Source organism: Schistocerca nitens, chromosome 5 (assembly GCF_023898315.1).
Source record: "Schistocerca nitens isolate TAMUIC-IGC-003100 chromosome 5, iqSchNite1.1, whole genome shotgun sequence".
In the NCBI taxonomy this organism is placed as follows: Eukaryota; Metazoa; Arthropoda; class Insecta; order Orthoptera; family Acrididae; genus Schistocerca; species Schistocerca nitens.
Window position 1 is genome coordinate 528,975,343 of NC_064618.1, and position 19,611 is coordinate 528,994,953.

At 42.0% G+C, this 19,611-nt stretch overlaps 1 protein-coding gene across 1 annotated transcript in view; it reads right to left on the minus strand.

The window, feature by feature from the left end:
• The window catches only part of LOC126260566 (serine/threonine-protein kinase mos), a gene marked incomplete at its 5' end in the record, with an annotated part of 243,525 nt that overhangs the window by 196,056 nt on the left and 27,858 nt on the right, over positions 1–19,611 (minus strand). Inside the window, one exon of the mRNA XM_049957900.1 lies at positions 17,668–17,902. Within this exon, the coding sequence (XP_049813857.1) occupies positions 17,668–17,902 (235 nt within the window). The remainder of the gene's footprint in view (positions 1–17,667; positions 17,903–19,611) is intronic.

Genomic DNA, 19,611 nt, shown 5'->3' on the forward strand with positions numbered 1-19,611 from the left:
ATATACACCCTGTTCAAGCAGACACACAAAGAGTGCATTAGGCTGTAAATGACTAAACAGTAAAAAGGAATATAATAGAAGATGAATGAGTAACTTTGAAAGGTTGGATGCTTTAATGATTAATGCAGTCTAACTATGAGATCATCAGTCCCTCCTGCCTGGAACAAACCTATGCACCAAAGAATGGCCTAGTATGTTAACCCAATGGAAGAAAACCCTGAAGATCTAGTGAAGGTCAACAAAGCCTAGAGACAAGAACAAGGAAGAAGAAAAGAGGGGAAAGGAAGAAAGGCAGGCAAGGTTTCCAATCCAGTGAGCAGCCAGAGGCCTCCAAAGGCAGAACATGGAATAGGGGACATACACCTGCAACTTACCAAAGGAACTCCACCCAACAATGCCCAAAAAGGACTAGCTACATGGACAGGGTGACAGAACCACAGGAAAACAGAAGAACACCAAATAGAACAGATCTGTGAAAAGGGAGAAGAAGAGCAAAATAACACGCAGGGCAAGGTATTGGATGGACTACCAAGCCCAACCAGTCACTGCCTGTTCAGGGCAGAGTAGGTAACAGGACCTCCTGCCAATCCCTCCATGTGCCAACAAGACTGAGGCATGCTCCCTTAGAGAGAGCAATAAAATCCCCTTCACGAACAAACCATAAAACCAGGTCAGCCACAGAGGCACCATCCACCACCACAGGTACTGAGTCAGAAGATTAAGCATCTGCCACAGGGTGGCTATGTTAGGAGAGTCCAGCAAATGTGGACCACTGTCAAATGGGCACCACAATGACAGTGGGGTGAATCCTTGCAATGGAAGAGGTGACCACGAGTCAGCCAAGAATGGCCGATGTGGAGCCATCAAAGGATGAGTGAGTCGTTGCGAGAGACCATGTGGAGGACCTCCACAAATTCATGGTCTCCTTTATCACCTGTAGTTTGTTTATCAAAGTCAGATTATACCAATTCACATTACAAATCCTTAGATCTTCACGGTGTAATACTGACTGAAGGTCCAGTTCCCAAATACCAATCTCAAGAGATGGCTTACTGGTAGACAATTTCACCAGCCTGCAAGTGAGTTCATTCCCTGGGATCCCAATATGATCTGGGGTCCAGACAAAAACCATCAAGAGCCCACACCGTTTGACAGCAAAAAGGGAATCCTGGATAGTCAGGACCAGGGGATGGCAATGGTAAGACTAATCAAGAGCTTGTAAACTGCTCAAAGAGTCACAGATGAGAAAGGACTCATCGGTACAGGAAAGTATATGCTCAGGAGCATGAGAGATGGCTATCAGCTCCATAGTGAGAACACTGCAGCCATCCAGCAAGTAGCAGAGTTCATTACATCCTGCACAAATATAAGCAAAGCAATCGAGCTTCCAGTATGGACTACTTCTGAAAACATGTAATGTGCTGACTATTGAAAAGAATTGGCAGCGGAGGGTTTCAAGCTGAGCCAAGTCTTTCAGGCCTCATGATAGGACAAGACAGAGTTGTGGATGGGAGATGCACAACAAAGGTGTACGGGAGTGGGCCCAGAGAAGAAATGGTAGAGGGGAAAGCAGGGGTTATGAAAAGTGGGACCAGATGCAGATGGCAATCACAACCCCAGACTTGGGTTGCCGTTGCAGGAGACGGGTGTCTATTTTGAAAAATGAGACCATAGTGTAGGTGTTCCAGGGAGCAGCAGATGCTGAACACACAAGCAATGAACTACTGTTGGTGCAGAACTTGTAGTGATGGAACCCCTGCCTCCACTAGGAGGCTGATCATGTGGCTAGCAAAAGGCACCTGTTGCCAGCTATACCCCACAATTCTATACTGGTACCAGCTTCTGTAATGCTGAAGGTGAGGCTGAGCCATATGCGAGACTCCTGCATCTAGACAAGACTGGACCAACACTTTGTAGAGCTGTAGCTGAGTAGAGTGGTTTTGCACTCCACTTGGTCCTGCTGAGGCATTAAAGAGCATTTAGGTGCAACCAACATGTTCGCTTAGATGGCAGTGGTCGGGAAGTCATGTCAACTGGGCATCAAAGACCAGTACCAAAAAATTATGAGAGTTGACCACATTGAGAAAATAGCCATCAAGGTACAGATCCTGATGGTAATGGACTGTACAGTGGTGACAGAAATGGACAATGCAGGTTTTGGCAGCTAAAAATGGAAACAATGATTGGAAGCCCAAGATTATGCTCACTGTATTGCTCTATGCAGTCTGCTTTCAGCAATGCCCATTGAGGACAAATGGAAATAAATGCATAAAATCATCAGCATAAAAGGAAGGGGGCCATGGTGGGCCCCACACATGCTGGCAGGCCATTGATAGGTGCTAAAAAGTGGTGAGTGATGGATGCCATTTGTAACACTGGAGGTCATGACAACAGTCTCTAACAGCCACAACAATTCTGGGTGTCTACCAAGGGACAGTCTTCCATCAGGGAGAAACCAAGGTAGAAGTAATCACCAAAGCAGCTGCTGAGATGATGGCACCTGTCAAACTGAGCACCTAAGATGGCAGCTGAGCAAAAGGCATCCCAATCTGCATTAGTAAAGACCCATCTAGGATGGCAACCAGGTAAGTAATGCTGGAGAAAAGATAAGGCAACTGGAAAATGATCACTGTCGCACAAATCATCATGAACTCCCCATGGAATGGATGGAAGAAATCTGGAGCTACAGACAGAAAGACGAAAAGCCAAAAAAGTGCTATGTACCACACAGAAGTGCGTGGGTGCTCCGGTGTTGAGGAGGCACACAGATAGCCCTGCCAGCAGGTCTTCAACAATCTGGGCAGTGGTTGCTGTGTTGTCCCACAGAGGGTTATGGGCATTGGTAGGAAGAAAGGGGAGGAAGCTATTTAAAGGTTGCATGAAGAGCAGGAAGCATAGCAGGCTAGTCTGGGTGGAGGGAGGGGGGGGGGTGGGAGTGGAGAGATCAAGTTGGCATATAGTTATCACAGAGTCTAAATGGATCCAAACAGCCACCACTTCCAGTAAAGTATGAATAGGAATCTAAGAACTAACAATGTTCATTTGGACCAATGTACCGACACCACCGGATGCTTACAAAGGGCCAATCCAGTTCTGGCAGAAGGCTTGGAAACCATCAAGAGTTCTCAAATGAGCCCCATCCCTGGTGGGTGACAGAAGGAGGTTTCTTCTCCGGCCAAGGGGAAGGAGTGGTACCACCAGGAAGCAGGAAAGGGAAGGAGGGCAGGACGGAGGAAGAAGAAAAGGCACATCAGAAGCGAAGATTGACATTAAGGATACTGGATGGAGATGATCAGATTTCTGTCTAGACAGTAGAGAGTTTTCAGTGCCTGAATCTTCCTTTCCTTTTTGTAGATTGGGCAGTCCAGTGAGTGAAGGGAATGTTTGCTGGAACAGTTCACGCACTTGGGCAGCAGGATGCAAGAACATAGGGAGGGCAGCTGCAGTCACCATGAATAAGATTTGCCTCACATCGTGAAGATACGTGATCAAAATAGAAACACCGGAAACAGCACATTGGAGGTGGGATATAGAGATTCACGTCTCAAGGAAGGTAATGCCCTGGGTCACAACTAAGGACTGGTGAGAAGTGATGCTCGCTGGGATGGAGCCTAACTGCTCACAAGCAGAATGAGAAGCCAGATGACTGACGAAAAAAAAGTTTTAATCAGTAGGGAATCAGATTGCATCTTACTACATCAGTCAACTTCAACTTCACCAAACTTACCTTATATATGTTTTACTAAAAAGAGCAGTCAGGTATAAACAGAAGTCTCATCATCTGTCCTGGAACAAACCAAGTAATGGTTGAAGGGTTTCATCCGAAGCAGGCAGGCCTGGGCCTCCTTCCATGGGGTGGCCAGAGAGGGGAAGGCTGAGGAAGCAAAAGCAGGAGGAAAGAGGGAACTGAAGACATGACCACACAAGAATGATAAGAGGTATGGAGCTTAGCACACACGAGATGCAGAACATCTATCCTGGTACCAGATACTCCAGTCAGGGGCTCATCCCATGGGCACCACCCAGCTGTGATAAGGGTTGCCTGGCACAGTGGCCATTGCCGGAAGTTCTGATGCCCCAAAACACTGAGCAACCACTCCGCGACTACGCACGGTGGTGACAGCTCAGGTACCAGAAGTGTGATCCCTGTGCTGTCAGGGGGCTCAGCCAGATATGTACGAAACAGCCCCACCACACAATGGATACACACGCTGGTGACCTTGCAGGGAGAGGGGGGGGGGGGCAAAGCTAGGACAGGGAAGGAGGGGAGGGGGTGAGAGAAAAACCACGCCAAAGACACTAGGCTCACACTACAGAAGCAGTTTAGAAAGGTAGGTTATATGCCAAGGTGGACCACAAAAAGGGTAGGGGGAGAGTGGAAACATGAGACAGAAGTGGTACCACCTCCCCTCCTTCCCTGTCCTAACTTTGCCCCCCCCCCCTCTCCCTGCAAGGTCACCAGCGTGTGTATCCATTCTGTGTGGTGGGGCTGTTTCGTACATATCTGGCTGAGCCCCCTGACAGCACAGGGATCACACTTCTGGTGCCTGAGCTGTCACCACCGTGCGTAGTCGTGGAGTGGTTGCTCAGTGTTTTGGGGCATCAGAATAGCAAAACCGAGGGAATAGTTGGGTAACCATGTAGGGGAAGTGTGAAATGGCAAATCAGAGATGAGAAATGCAAGGCTGTAGATGCATGCAAGACTATGGGAAAAATCCTATCAGGAGCTTAAATGGCAAGCCAGTACTAAGCACAGGAGGAATAGCTGAAAAGTGGAATGAATATAAACAATGTTACAGGAAGGTAAGAGGAAGCAGATGATGATGATGATGACGACATGGGAAATACTACAAGAAGAATCCGACAGGACACTGATTACAGTAAATCTCAATGAGGTCCAAGCAGTAGACAACAATCTGTCAGTATTATTGACATCCTTGGGAGAGCCAACCATGACAAGACTATTTCACCATGCGCCTAAAGTATATGATATAAGCAAAATGCCTAGTTTTGGGAAGAATGTAATAACTTCAGATTCCAAAAAGAAAGATGCTGACAACATGTGAATGCTATTGATCAAGCAATTTATGAAGTGGTTGTTGCAAAATTATGACACAGATTATTTACAGAAGAATAGAAAAACTGATCAAAGCTCAATTTGAAAAAAATTAGTTTGATTGCTGGAAAAATGTCAGCTGGGAATCAATCTTAAAGACAAATACTCATTTAGGCAGGGGGGTTGGAATTTTATGTTAAGAAAAGTGTGACAAGGAAAAATTGTACAAGATCATTAACTGAGGCAAAGGAATGAAAGGGGAGGTCACATGAGAGACTTTTGCACAAAGCGTAATCTGATTAGTAATAAAAACTTCCTTTAAGAATCATGGAAGATGATTGCATAGTCTGAAGACATCTGGAGACACTGGAAGATTCAAAATAGATTAAATAAAGGTGAGAGATTTAGAAACAAGATTTTAAATGAAAAATAATTTCCAGGAGCAGTTAGTTGTAGGCTGAGCATAACTGATTAGTTTTGGAAGGCAGATGAAAGCTGAAAAATTTGCATAAAGGTGGGTAATTTAAGCAAATGGACCAGAGTAAGCAGAAAGAACCTGAGATTGTTGAGAGTTTCAAAAAGTGTACCAGACAAAAACTAACAAACAGAAGAAAGAAGATAATTAAGATAGCTTAGAGAGGTGGAACAGTGAAGACAGGAATGCAACAATTAGGCAAAAAGATAATTCCCAGTAGATATTCTGGGATAAAACAGGAGGTAATAAATTCCTACTCACTATATAGTCTAAGAGTATCGCCCCCCCCCCCCCCCCTCTCTCTCTCTCTCTCTCTCTCTCTCTCTCTCATACACTTTACCCTCCAATCTTCTCCTTGTGCAGACACTGTGTTACCTGTTGAAAGAACTGCCTCATGCTATCCCACTAGCCCCTCCTTGCCTTGTGTATCCTCCCTTACCTCTGTCGCAACCTCCGTCTGTTTACGGAACTGCTCTCAAAAATCAGTCAGTTTCATCAAGAGCTCTTAAGCTAGTGTGAATATTGTTTTCTGTTACATGTGTGTATGCACCACACAACACTCCACTATAGGTGAGTTATTGCCTTTCCCTTATTTCACATGTTTTATGAATATTTTGGGAAAGAAGTTTCTCATCTACTGTACATTCATGGGAAACTGTTTTGAGGCCCAAGCAACACCAGCCACTCCAAGCTGAAAAGGGTGGCAGCTGCTCCAAAACTAAGATTTCTATACAGGATATGCAGTGCACATCTGAATTAGTAGTGATAACTGACATGAATGAAAGTGTATGATGGAAAAAGGGAGAGCAGAGGGTGCCAAATGGTAGGGTTTTTAGGATAGAGAAATCCCTCCATAGGTCTGGTAAGACTTGTTCTGCTTCCAGGCATGGTAACATTCATCATAGCAGTTCAGAGAAAGAAAATAATACATTATTATTCATCTACAGACTATGGACTGGTCCCAGTAATAACAGAATTCTAAATTCTAGTTGGAATTTATGTCAAAAAAACAGTTGAACGCCAGTGGTGGAGTTGTGTTTATAGCTTTAAAGGATATGTAATATGCAACGATGTTAGCACAGGCTGTGAATATGAAATAATTTGCGTAAAGCTTAGTGTTAAAGGTATATCAAACATGGTCATCAAATTCTGTTCTAGAGAGTCTGTGCAGGAGTAAACATTTGAGCAAAACTTGGAGACTACTTCATGTAAATTTCCTGGTCATGTTATACTATTAGATGGATATTTCAACTTTTTAGTTATAGACTGTAATGCTCTAGTGATTAAGGTGCATTGTGGGGACATGAAAGCATTTGAAATTGTACTAAATGCCTTATCCAAAAATTGCATTGAGCAATTAATCATTGAACTGATTTGTGAAATAGTCATACTGGATCTCCTGAAGACAGACGTGAACTTTTCAACTCAGAGTAGAACAGGGAATGAGTGGTTACAAGGCCACTGCAGCATCACTGAAAACTGTTGTAAATAGGAGTACAAAGAAAGGTAGGAAGATCTTTCTGTTTAGCAAGAGCAACAAGAAACATTTCATATTATCTAGGTGGCCAGCGTGAAAATTTCATCTCCAGCACTAACAATATTCAGTATCAATAGACAAAGTACGAGAGCATTGTAATACACTTCAGACAGGTATGTGCCAAGCAAGTTGTGAGGCACAGAAAAGGCACACATGATTTGACAGCTATGTTAGAAAAATGCTATGAAAGCAAAGAGACCTTCACTTTAAAGCCTTATAGACAAATGAAAATTTAGAAGCCATCTGACCAGACACACTGATTTGTATGGGCATTGAAACAGAGTACCGAGCAACACATAAAATGCTGAAATACAAGCAGTCTTTTCGAAAACTATTTCACAGAGCAAGTCCCTAGTATAGTGCCTCCTTTAAACTGTTGCACCAAGGACAAAATGGCTGATATCGAAGAAAACCAACTCAAATTGCTGAATAGAGGAAGGGCATGTGACCTGAGGGGTTCCAATATTATTCTAAACTGAATATTCAAAAAACCTGCCCCCTTCTAGCAGCAGCATACCAGTAGTCTCTAGAGGAGTGAAGTGTTCTGATGATTGGAGAAAAGCACAGGTCATTTGTCTTTTCAAGAACAGTCATCAAACAGATGCATAAAACTATAGGCTTGTATATCTGATGCAGGTCTGTTGTTGAATTTTGGAACATGTTTTATGCTCATGTATTATGACACTTCTGAAGACTGAATATCTTCTGTGTAGGAACCAACAGGGGTTCTGAAAACAACGATCTTGCAAAAACCCAGTTCACTATTTTCGTCCGCAAGACCCAGGTGGCAGTAGCTACAGGTGCCCATGTAGATCCCACGTTCTTCGATTTCTGTAAGAAATTTGATGCAGTTCTGCACTGCAACCTAATGAACAAAAATGAGTATCCAGACTATCAGACAAATTGTGTGATTGATGCTGTAATTATGACCTTAGAGATTTTCCAAAGGTTTGACCTCACTAACAACTTTTATGTTTTTAGGAAGTTTATGAAGTTGAACTCCCATGTAGGAAGTACACTTTTGGCATGAATATGTGTCGTTTTGGGTTAAGCATAAATCTGTTTTGTCTGTCCAAGTGACCTTGGGTATCACAGCTTTTTTGCAGTCTGCAGTCCTTGCCTATTACATTTATTTGGAAAAATGTAACAGCTTCATAATGTACACACAATTACATGTCTATTTATTTTTCAACTTATATAAATGACATAGTAGACAATGTCTTAAATTCTGTGGGGCTTTTTGCAGCTGATGCTGTTGTATACAGAGGAGTCTCAATGCTAGAAAATTGTACTGGAACACAGGAAGACCTGCAGAGAGAGGCAACTGATCCTCAATATAAACATATCTAATGCATCATGTTTAGACAGGATGACAATTGCAGAAAAACCAATGGAAACAGTTATTTCCATAAACTATCTAGGGATATGTGTATAGAGCGATTTGAAATGGAATTATTACATAGAACTAATCACAGGAAAGGCAGATGATTGACGGATTCATTGGAAGAGTTCTCAGGAAATGTATTCCAACGAAGGAAGGAGCTTACAAAACCCTGATCCCACTAACACTTTAATATTGTTCATCTGTATGGGATAAGTACCAGATACGATTGATCGGAGAAAGAGAGATGAACAAGAGAGCAGTGTGTTTCATTATAGACTCATGTAGTAAGCACTGAAGTGTCACGGAGATTATCAACCAACTCCAGTGGCAGACACTGCAAGAGAGGTGTGCTGTGGTTTACTGGTAAAGTTCCAAGAGCATGCATTCTTACGAGTGTCAACAAGTATATTGCTTCCTCCGATGTATGTCTCATGAAAAGAGTGGGAAGATAAAATTAGAGAGATCTGAGCCCATGCACGGTCCCACCAGCAATCATTCTTCCCGGAAAGCATGAGTAACAGAAAATGTGGGATTTGACAGTGGTGCACAAAGTACCCTCCACCAAGCACCGCAAGATGGCTTGTGGAGTATATGTAGATGATGCAAATTCTACTAACTCCCTTTTCAAATTATAGTAGTACCTTAGGTCTGGCCCTTTGTCAATCATTGCCTTTATTTCTCCCAGTAAATATACATAAATGAAATATGAGGGCTGTGAGTATTGTCAAATAGCGACTTTCTAATAAAAAGATATATGTATTGTCAAACTGTTCATTACATATCTGCATGTGATTAAGCCCTTGCTGAAGTTGGGTGTAATGTACAGTTCCACTCTAATTGTGCATTCAGCCAATTTCCTACCTTCCAATAAGTTGGTTGGACAAAAATAGTCATTTTAGAGAGCAGTGTCATGTTGCACACACACTTTACTGATATTGATATTCCCTCACACTTTCCACTTCCTCCTAAGTGTAAAAGGAAGAACCTATTTTCAAATGTTCCTTCTTCCATTTAATCATAGCGAATACTCTAAAACATTATACGTATCAAGACATTCACATTTCTTGTGTTGTTTCCAGGAGGGTATGGTTACTGCCAAGTGTCTCATTCATATCATTGTAAGGAATTTTATTTGATTTAGTAAGCGTCTCAAATGTCTGTTTAGACACAGCCCCAAATATCTAATGAAAGTGTTTATGAGAGGTGCCCAGAGGTTGCCCACTGATGACAGCTACCTTTCCAACCATCCACCCCATCAGTACCCAACTCAAGAACGAAACTTTTTAAATATAAGTTGAAGCATCCCTGTGATCTGGACTATGTTACAGTAACACAACTCACAGTGGTTGTTTGAACAGTGTATACTGTTCAAGTACTGCTACCCAGTCCACAACTCTTACACACTGGGTTTGCCATCCCATATTGTTCTTTGACTGGGTGAGTTTCCTGTGGCATTTATCATTTAGTATGATCCATGAGGCAAGGATAACACTATTTAGAATGCTGTGAGCACTGTTAACACCATATCTCTGCTAGTTCCTTCCTCCACTTTCAAATGGCCCCTATCATGTTCTAACCTTTTAATAACTTAGATAGAATCTAACAATGGAAAATCCAGGATGGAATTTAACAATATAATGTAGAAGGGTAGTTGCTACTCACCATATAGCAGATATGTCATATCACAGAGGGCAACAAAAAAAAAAACTTGGGCCTTTCGGTCAACAAGGCCTTTGTCAAAAGTAGAAAAACGCGCGCGCGCACGCACGCACGCACGCACGCACGCACACGGCCACAGTCCCTCGCAGCTAGAGCCAGACTGTGTGTGTGTGTGTGTGTGTGTGTGTGTGTGTGTGTGTGTGTGTGTGTGTGTGTGTGTGTGGCTCTGTTGGCCAAAAGCTAACTTTCTGACAGTCTTTGTTGTGACTCAGCATATGGTGAGTAGCAACTATCCTTGTCATTACATTGTTACAGTAACTTAGATAATTGTTTTCACAAAGTAAAGAATATTGAATTACAAAATGGTATCATTCTTTTGCCCAAATTCTCAAATATGTTGAAGGCTTAGTCTGGCTCAGTTCAGTAAGTGTGCAATTTATGAAATTAGCAGCTCTGCTGCATAATGCCCCAGTAGTTGTATCAAATGTCAGTTATTTCTGTTTTCCTTGGAAATTAAAAATAGAATTGTGTTAGGATAATATAACAAAATTTATGAAAGAGTGCTCTTGTGAGGTTTAAGTTATCTGTGTTTGAACTGGTTTGATATATACTCCATCTATTTCTGTCTTGTGCTGATCTTTTCATCCCTATCTAACTATTACATACAACATTGTCTGTATTCTGTTTTGTGTAATCTCACCTAGCAGCTTCTCCTATTTTTCCCTCTATTGCTCCTTCAAGCACCAAGTTAACTACTTCTGGATGTTGTAGCAGATGTCTCCCTAACCCCCAATCCTTTTGGTAATGGCCTTCCAAGTACTACTTCTGCCATCTATTCTTTTTATAATTTTTCTGTTTTCATACTTCATCTGTCCACATTCTTTAATAGCACCTCATTTCAAATGCTTGCAGGTTGTTCTTTTGAGTTCTCAATGCTGTGCTCCCGATGGACATTTCCAGAAACATTTTCCTCATTTTTGTATCTATGCCTGACACCAGCAGAGATCTTTTTAATGAAGAAAACGTTCTTTACCTGTGCCAATTGTCACCTGACGTCTTCCTTGCTTCCATCACCCTGTGTTATCTTGCTTCCTAAACAGAATTATTGTACTCCTTGCACCACTGTGTCATTCCCAGTTTTGATGCTAATTGTGTTATTGTCTTTCTACTACTCTTCACCACCTTGCTCTTTATTTTGATTCTCATTAAGTCATTCTACATACAGTAAGTATGCTGACCTCTCCTGTTTACAGTTCTCTTAAGCCTGCCTTCCATCCGGCCAAAGGGCATTGTCATTTGTGAACCTCTGATTTCACATCTGTTCCACCTGCATTTTTGTCCCTGTTCCAAAAATTCTCATTCAGTTCTTTCATTGCTTCTTCTATGTAAGAGCTGAACAACAGTGGTGGTAAGTTACAGTCCTATCTTTCACTCTTCTGAACAAGAATTAATGTTTCTGGACACTTCACTTTTATACTTCAGCCTGTACTTTGTAGAGGTTTCAAATTCCACCACCATCACTGGTCCAAAACTGATAGGGAAGTGTCCTGATTCACTCTGCCTTCCATTACTCAACAAAATGGCAGAGCTGTCTTACACATCTGGTCACTTTTGCTATTCTGAAACCAAACTGACCTTCACCAGTATCTCTTCAGTTTTTTCTGTGTATTATTCCAGTCAGCAATTTAGAAGTGTAACATGGCATACCAATTGTCTGATACTGTTTACATATATGTGCACCTTCTGTCTTTGGTAATCTGCCAGCACTTTTCTGGAAGTGTTGCAGAATCATTTGGTACACACACTTTTGTCACCATCTTAAATTATGACTCAGCTTCTACACTTTCCACAGATTTCTGAAGGTACTTTATGAACTCTTGCCAACTTTCTTGAGCATCTATTATTTAGTGGTGTATCAAATTCTGACTGCCTTACTGAGTCACCTATTTCTTCCACTTCTACTTTCTTTTCCCACCAGTATTTGGAACAAATCCTCTACATTTTACAGGCCTTTGATATACTACTACCAGCCATCTAACTTTGTTCACATGTAATAGAAGTTTGCCTTCTAGGCCTTATAGCTTTTCATCTTTACAGTTTACTTCTCTGAAGTTGTTTCCCATTTCTGTATGCCACACTGAATTTTCATATAATTATATTTATGAATAATAAAAAATAAAAAAATCTCATTTGTTCTGATTTAACGTCATTGTACTTCCTGTTGATTTCTTTTCTAAGCAGCTAAACTAAGTTTTTTTAACATTTTACTTGTGTAAACCCATCAACGGAACATTTTCCAGTGGGCTGAAACGTTGAAGTTAATCTGTTGCATGAGAAAGGGATAAGAATAACAAACTTCTGATTAATTTCAATTTTGCAGAATTCTCAAAAATCTTTGGTAAGTTAATATATAGGAAGCTTCATAACTGCCTACTTCCAAGTAACATCGCTAAAGTCAGTTTGTATTTCTGATGGACAGTTTTATTAGGAAGGCAGACGAAACAATGGAGCTTAGCAAGAAACAGCCCTGTATTAATCTACCAGGCTTCATCTGAATGGGAACTAATTGCATGCTGTGTCCCGTAATGTTCCCTCTTAGGACCTTTACTTTCTCTTGTGTATGAGAGTGACCTTTCAGCAAAAATGGTAATAGAGGCTAAGTTCATTTGCTTTGCACATCCAATGATTATTGCAATGAAAGGCATATCAAATTTAGTTATAGACAGGACTGTTAATAAAAAATTTATGGAAATTAATAAATGGTTTTAACCTATTCACTGTCAGTAACCTTAGAAAAATTTCTATATTCAGTTGAAAACCTTCAAGAGGTTTCTGCCAAATGTATGTACAAAATGTGAGGACATGCTGATAGATGAAGTAGAGAGATTTTAATTGAGATTAAAACTTGACAGTTAATTCAGTTAGGAGCAGCATACATTAGAACTGATTAAATGCCTACAAAAATTGGCGTGGAATGTGAATTATGTCAGACATTGGCAAAGTAAAAATAAAATATCTGGCTTTCATTTGTTTATTTCCATGTCTTACAGTGCGATACCATATTTTGGGGAAACTCTTCAAGTGAAACCAAAATGTTCCAGATATACAAACCGCAAATTCTCAATACATGTATTTAAATTTGTCATAAGAAATACACCTCTTTCACTCAATAGCTCATTTTATTGAATTAACATCAGATGTAGGAAAAATTGTTGTGAAGACAAAGTTCCTCATTTTAGTCCACCAAGTGTCCATTATTTAAGCCAACAATCTAAGTAGTAAAACAGCCATCATTAAAAATTTCACTTCAAATAAAGCATAGTTTAACAAGAGCCTAAATGGTTTATTGGTGGTTAACTTCTCCTATCCTACTGATGAACTGCTTTTACTCATATTTATAAATGACCTTCCACTCTGTACCACTACAGTGAGCAAGTCCATCCTCTTGGCAGATGATAGGCCTACTTCTCTCCTAGCAGATAAAACACCAAGGAAAAATCTGAAAACTTCTGGCAATATAGTGTATTTAATGATATCCTCAGCTGCTTTAGCTGTAACAGTCTCTCTCTCTCTCTCTCTCTCTCTCTCTCTCTCTCTCTCTCTCTCTCTCTCTCTCTGTGTGTGTGTGTGTGTGTGTGTGTGTGTGTGTGTGTGTGTGTAAATATGAGAGGGTCGGAACTTTAATAGTGGTAACCATTTATTTACAGCTCATACAAAATAGATACATGTTTCAAAGTTTTATTGACCTTCAAAATAGTCACCAGCATTGTGTATAACCCGTTGCCAGCGTTGTGGAAGTCTTAGGATACTCTTAGCAGTGGCAGTTGTGTTGACATTTAGAGCGGCGTGGTCTGTTGCCCGATGAATTTGTAGCAGTTCTAAACCCAATGCCGTGAAGGGTTTCCCTCAGTTTAGAAACCAAGTTGAACTCACGAGGGCTTAAGTCAAGGGAGTGCAGTAGGTGTTATAGCACTTAGCAGCCTTATCAGTCAAACAAATCAGTAACAGCTTACACTGTACGTGCTTTAGCATTGTCCTGCAAAATTATGGTCAGGTCCTGCAGAAAGTGTCATCACTTCTGTCTCTATGCTGTTCATTTTTTGAACACAACCTACGACCAGCTGAGAGACACAAGTGATGACACTTTCTGCCGGACCTGACCATCATTTTGCAGGACACTGCCCAAGCATGTACCGTGCAAGCTGTTACTGATTTCTTTGACTGATAGGGATGCTAATTGCTATACCACCTACTGGACTCCCTGACTAAAGCCCTCGTGAGTTCAACTCTATTTCTAAACTGAAGGAAACACTTAACGGCATTTGATTCAGAACTGCTACAAATTTGTTGGGCAATAGACCGCGCCACTCGAAATGTCAACACAACTGGCACTGCTAAAGAGTATCCTACGGCTTCCTCATTGCTGGCAACCGGTTATACACAATGCCAGTCACTACTTTGAAGGTCAGTAAAACTTTTAAACACGTATATTTTGTACGAGCTGTAAATAAACAGTTAGTGCTATTAAAGTTCCAACCCTCGTATTAAGATATTACTAATACAAGTGTCTTATAGGGTAGTTGTAGATATTAATTCCAATTTTTTTCCATAGTATGTGCGATTTTATTGTCATGTATTATGATGTAAATTAATTGATACGAATATTATTGTGAATCTACCATATTGTGTTCTACTGTAACCATTAACATAAATTTTATGAAAATCCTTCAAGGTAAATATTGTAAGAAGCACTGCCTCATCCCTTATCCTAGCAACTATAATGCTATTAGGATCAACAGTGCTTGCAATAAAATAATTAGCAGTACCAGTCAATACATATATTTTTAGCTGCATCACATAACATCAATATTTTTTTAACAGCTGCCTTTGACACACCTTCAGTGCAGCAATTCTTGTGTATTGTTTTTTTATTGTATGATGCTTTTCTACAACATCCTTCACATGAACTCAAGCACTTTAGTACATATACAGCTAAACGTTTGTTGTTAGCTTTTTGATTAATGAGCAAATGAAAAAATGTGTGATTTATTTTATTCATATCCCAGAGTATCACCTCATTATGATCTGTAGAAGGGACACTAATGTATCGGTTCTTTCGTAAATATGTATTGGATATTTTTGTCTTCCTGTCATGTTCCACATCGAGGTTCTCTCTTTGCAATGGATCTACACAACAAATGGTACACAATTTAACCTAGCTGAAGTCTTTAAACAAAAGTTTTCTTGTAAAACAGATTTGCAGCCCACCCCCTCATACAGATACACGCGCACGCACACAGCACACACGTATATACACTCCTGGAAATGGAAAAAAGAACACATTGACACCGGTGTGTCAGACCCACCATACTTGCTCCGGACACTGCGAGAGGGCTGTACAAGCAATGATCACACGCACGGCACAGCGGACACACCAGGAACCGCGGTGTTGGCCGTCGAATGGCGCTAGCTGCGCAGCATTTGTGCACCGCCGCCGTCAGTGTCAGCCAGTTTGCCGTGGCATACGGAGCTCCATCGCAGTCTTTAACACTGGTAGCATGCCGCGACAGCGTGGACGTGAACCGTATGTGCAGTTGACGGACTTTGAGCGAGTGCGTATAGTGGGCATACGGGAGGCCGGGTGGACGTACCGCCGAATTGCTCAACACGTGGGGCGTGAGGTCTCCACAGCACATCGATGTTGTCGCCAGTGGTCGGCGGAAGGTGCACGTGCCCGTCGACCTGGGACCGGACCGCAGCGACGCACGGATGCACGCCAAGACCGTAGGATCCTACGCAGTGCCGTAGGGGACCGCACCGCCACTTCCCAGCAAATTAGGGACACTGTTGCTCCTGGGGTATCGGCGAGGACCATTCGCAACCGTCTCCATGAAGCTGGGCTACGGTCCCGCACACCGTTAGGCTGTCTTCCGCTCACACCCCAACATCGTGCAGCCCGCCTCCAGTGGTGTCGCGACAGGCGTGAATGGAGGGACGAATGGAGACGTGTCGTCTTCAGCGATGAGAGTCGCTTCTGCCTTGGTGCCAATGATGGTCGTATGCGTCTTTGGCGCCGTGCAGGTGAGCGCCACAATCAGGACTGCATACGACCGAGGCACACAGGGCCAACACCCGGCATCATGGTGTGGGGAGCAATCTCCTACACTGGCCGTACACCACTGGTGATCATCGAGGGGACACTGAATAGTGCACGGTACATCCAAACCGTCATCGAACCCATCGTTCTACCATTCCTAGACCGGCAAGGGAACTTGCTGTTCCAACAGGACAGTGCACGTCCGCATGTATCCCGTGCCACCCAACGTGCTCTAGAAGGTGTAAGTCAACTACCCTGGCCAGCAAGATCTCCGGATCTGTCCCCCATTGAGCATGTTTGGGACTGGATGAAGCGTCGTCTCACGCGGTCTGCACGTCCAGCACGAACGCTGGTCCAACTGAGGCGCCAGGTGGAAATGGCATGGCAAGCCGTTCCACAGGACTACATCCAGCATCTCTACAATCGTCTCCATGGGAGAATAGCAGCCTGCATTGCTGCGAAAGGTGGATATACACTGTACTAGTGCCGACATTGTGCATGCTCTGTTGCCTGTGTCTATGTGCCTGTGGTTCTGTCAGTGTGATCATGTGATGTATCTGACCCCAGGAATGTGTCAATAAAGTTTCCCCTTCCTGGGACAATGAATTCACGGTGTTCTTATTTCAATTTCCAGGAGTGTATATGTAATTCAAATATCACGGAAGACTGCAAATGTAATAAAATATAAGCAACAATCACCATGTAACTGACTATTCATCAACAAGCATCATTATCCAGAATGAGATTTTCACTTTGCAGCGGAGTGTGTGCTGAAATGAAACTTCCTGGCAGATTAAAACTGTTGCCAGACCGAGACTCGAACTTGGGACCTTTGTCTTTCCCCGGGCAAGTGCTCTACCAACTGAGCTGGAAGGTAGGAGATGAGGTACTGGCAGAAGTAAAGCTGTGAGGATGAGGTGTGAGTCGTGATTGGGTAGCTCAGTTGGTAGAGCACTTCCCTGCGAAAGGCAAAGGTCTCGAGTTCGAGTCTCGGTCCAGCACACAGTTTTAATCTGCCAGGAAGTTTCAAGCATCATTATGTCCATCAGTAGTATGTGGTACAAGTTGAGAATTTGGGTCTGACGGGAGGTGTGCTAGGGTAGGCTGTGTGGTTGCGGTGACTACCGAGTCAAGATGGCATAGTGGTCGTTGCATTTGCCTAGTAAGCAGGACACGTGGGATCGAATCCTGACCTGGCAAACATTTTCAACTTGCCCCATTGATATAAATCAATGCCCACTGGCAGGGAATGTCTTTAATTTCTTTGTGACTCAGATGTGAATTGCAGAGTAGAGATATACATGTGTATGTAATGGCTAGTAGCAAAGGAATTTACGTAAAATTGCAAGTGTAAGTGCAGTATTGTGGCGAAGCGCTGATAATGTTACACTATGGATGTATTTGTAAGGTTGGGAACTATTTTAGAAGTTAAATGAAAATTATTGGGTTTATTGCTTACCTTATCTTTCTTGCCACAGTAATGGGATATTGTGGATCATCCAAGAGTTTTTGAAGTTCCGTACCACAACATTTTTCCATTAAAATAATTCCAAACTGTTTATTGGGATTTATAACTTTAATTATGTGTATTATATTAGGATGGCATAGACCCATACCATTTGATTCATTTTCAAGTGTGAAAATTGCATCTGGATGTCTTTGTTTGTCCACCAGTTTTGCTGCAATGTAGTTTCCTGTAAATAAATGTATTGCTTTTAGATCAAAAATTATTTGTTAACATGGGCACTGATACTAAATAGAATGAATTAATTTACCCACTGTTAGAGTATTTACTGGTCAAACGTATCTGCAATAGTTGAATAAACTACCACTACTGCAATATTGGTGTTGTGAAAAACAGTAAGAGAGGCTTATCTCATCATTTATTTAAATTTAAGTGTCAGTACATATATCCTAAGTAGAAAGGAAGGAGCTTCTGTAAAGTTTGGAAGGTAGGAGACGAGGTACTGGCAGAAGTAAAGCTGTGAGTACCGGTCGTGAGTCATGCTTCGGTAGCTCAGTTGGTAGAGCACTTGCCCGCGAAAGGCAAAGGTCCCGAGTTCGAGTCTCGGTCGGGCACACTGTTTTAATCTGCCAGAAAGTTTCAAGTTCATGTTTGTTTGTGTGGCCATCTTCCGCAGCAAGCATATAAATACTTGTTTTGCAGATCAAACTTCCTTTTCCTGCTGCTATTTATTTTATTTAATCCATACGCATTTTGCCTTCTACTATTTTAAGGCATCATCAGTGGGATCTATAATGATACAGTTTTGTTAGTTACAGATTATCAAACAGTTAACTTCGCAATTTTTTGTAAAAAATGTAATTACTTACGATTTGCTGATTTGCATTTCCTCACATCTGGTCTGGAGGTTGCACTATCACTTTTATCACTGATAGTGTGACCTCCAGACCAGATGTGAGGAAACGCAAATCAGCAAATCGTAAGTAATTACATTTTTTACAAAAAATCGTGAAGTGAACTGTTTGATAATCTGTAACTAACAAAACTGTATCATTATAGCTCCCACTGATGATGCCTTAAAACAGTAGAAGGCGAAACGTGTATGGATGAAATAAAATAAATAGCAGCAGGAAAAGGTGGTTTAATTTGCAAAACAAGTATAGAAAGGAAGTTATTTAGACAAACTGAGGTGAGTTCAAACATTCTGTACACCAAGAACAAAAATGTCAGGTCTAATCATGGTGAAATGTTCTCAATTAAACAATAGGTTGGTCTGTGGGATTAAAGGGACCAGACTGCGATGGTCATCGGTCCCTTTTTCCAAAAAATTAAAACCGCCCAAAGAGAATAAAAAACGAACAGCAGGAAAGGCGTCAGACGACAAAGGACGAGAAAGACTCCGACAGAGATCAGACAAAACAAATTAAAACACACGGAGTGTGACGGTGGTTGGCCGACCATATAGAAAAAAAAGGAGGAAAAGCCAACCACCAAGAACACATTAAAAACTCAGTTTAAAATCAGAGGCTAAAAGCCAGAATCAACACTAAAAAACATAAACACTCAGATTAAACTATAAAAACCCCCTGCCCAAATAAAACGCAAAACTAAGTCCACCATGGCAGAGTCATCTAGTAAAAGGGCAGGGAGCGTATCAGGCAGCGCAAATGTCTGCCTGAGCACAGTTAAAAGCGGACAAGTTAATAAAATGTGCACCACTGTCAAAACCGCCCCACAGCGACAGAGAGGCGGGTCCTCACGACGCAATAAATAACTGTGAGACAGTCGGGTGTGGCCAATGCGGAGCCGACAAAGAACAACTGAATCGCTGCGAGTGGCTCGCATGGATGACTGCCACACACGCATCGTCGCCTTGAGAGAACGGAGTTTGTTTGGCTTGGGCAGATTGCGCCATTCAGTGTCCCAAAGCGAGAGAAC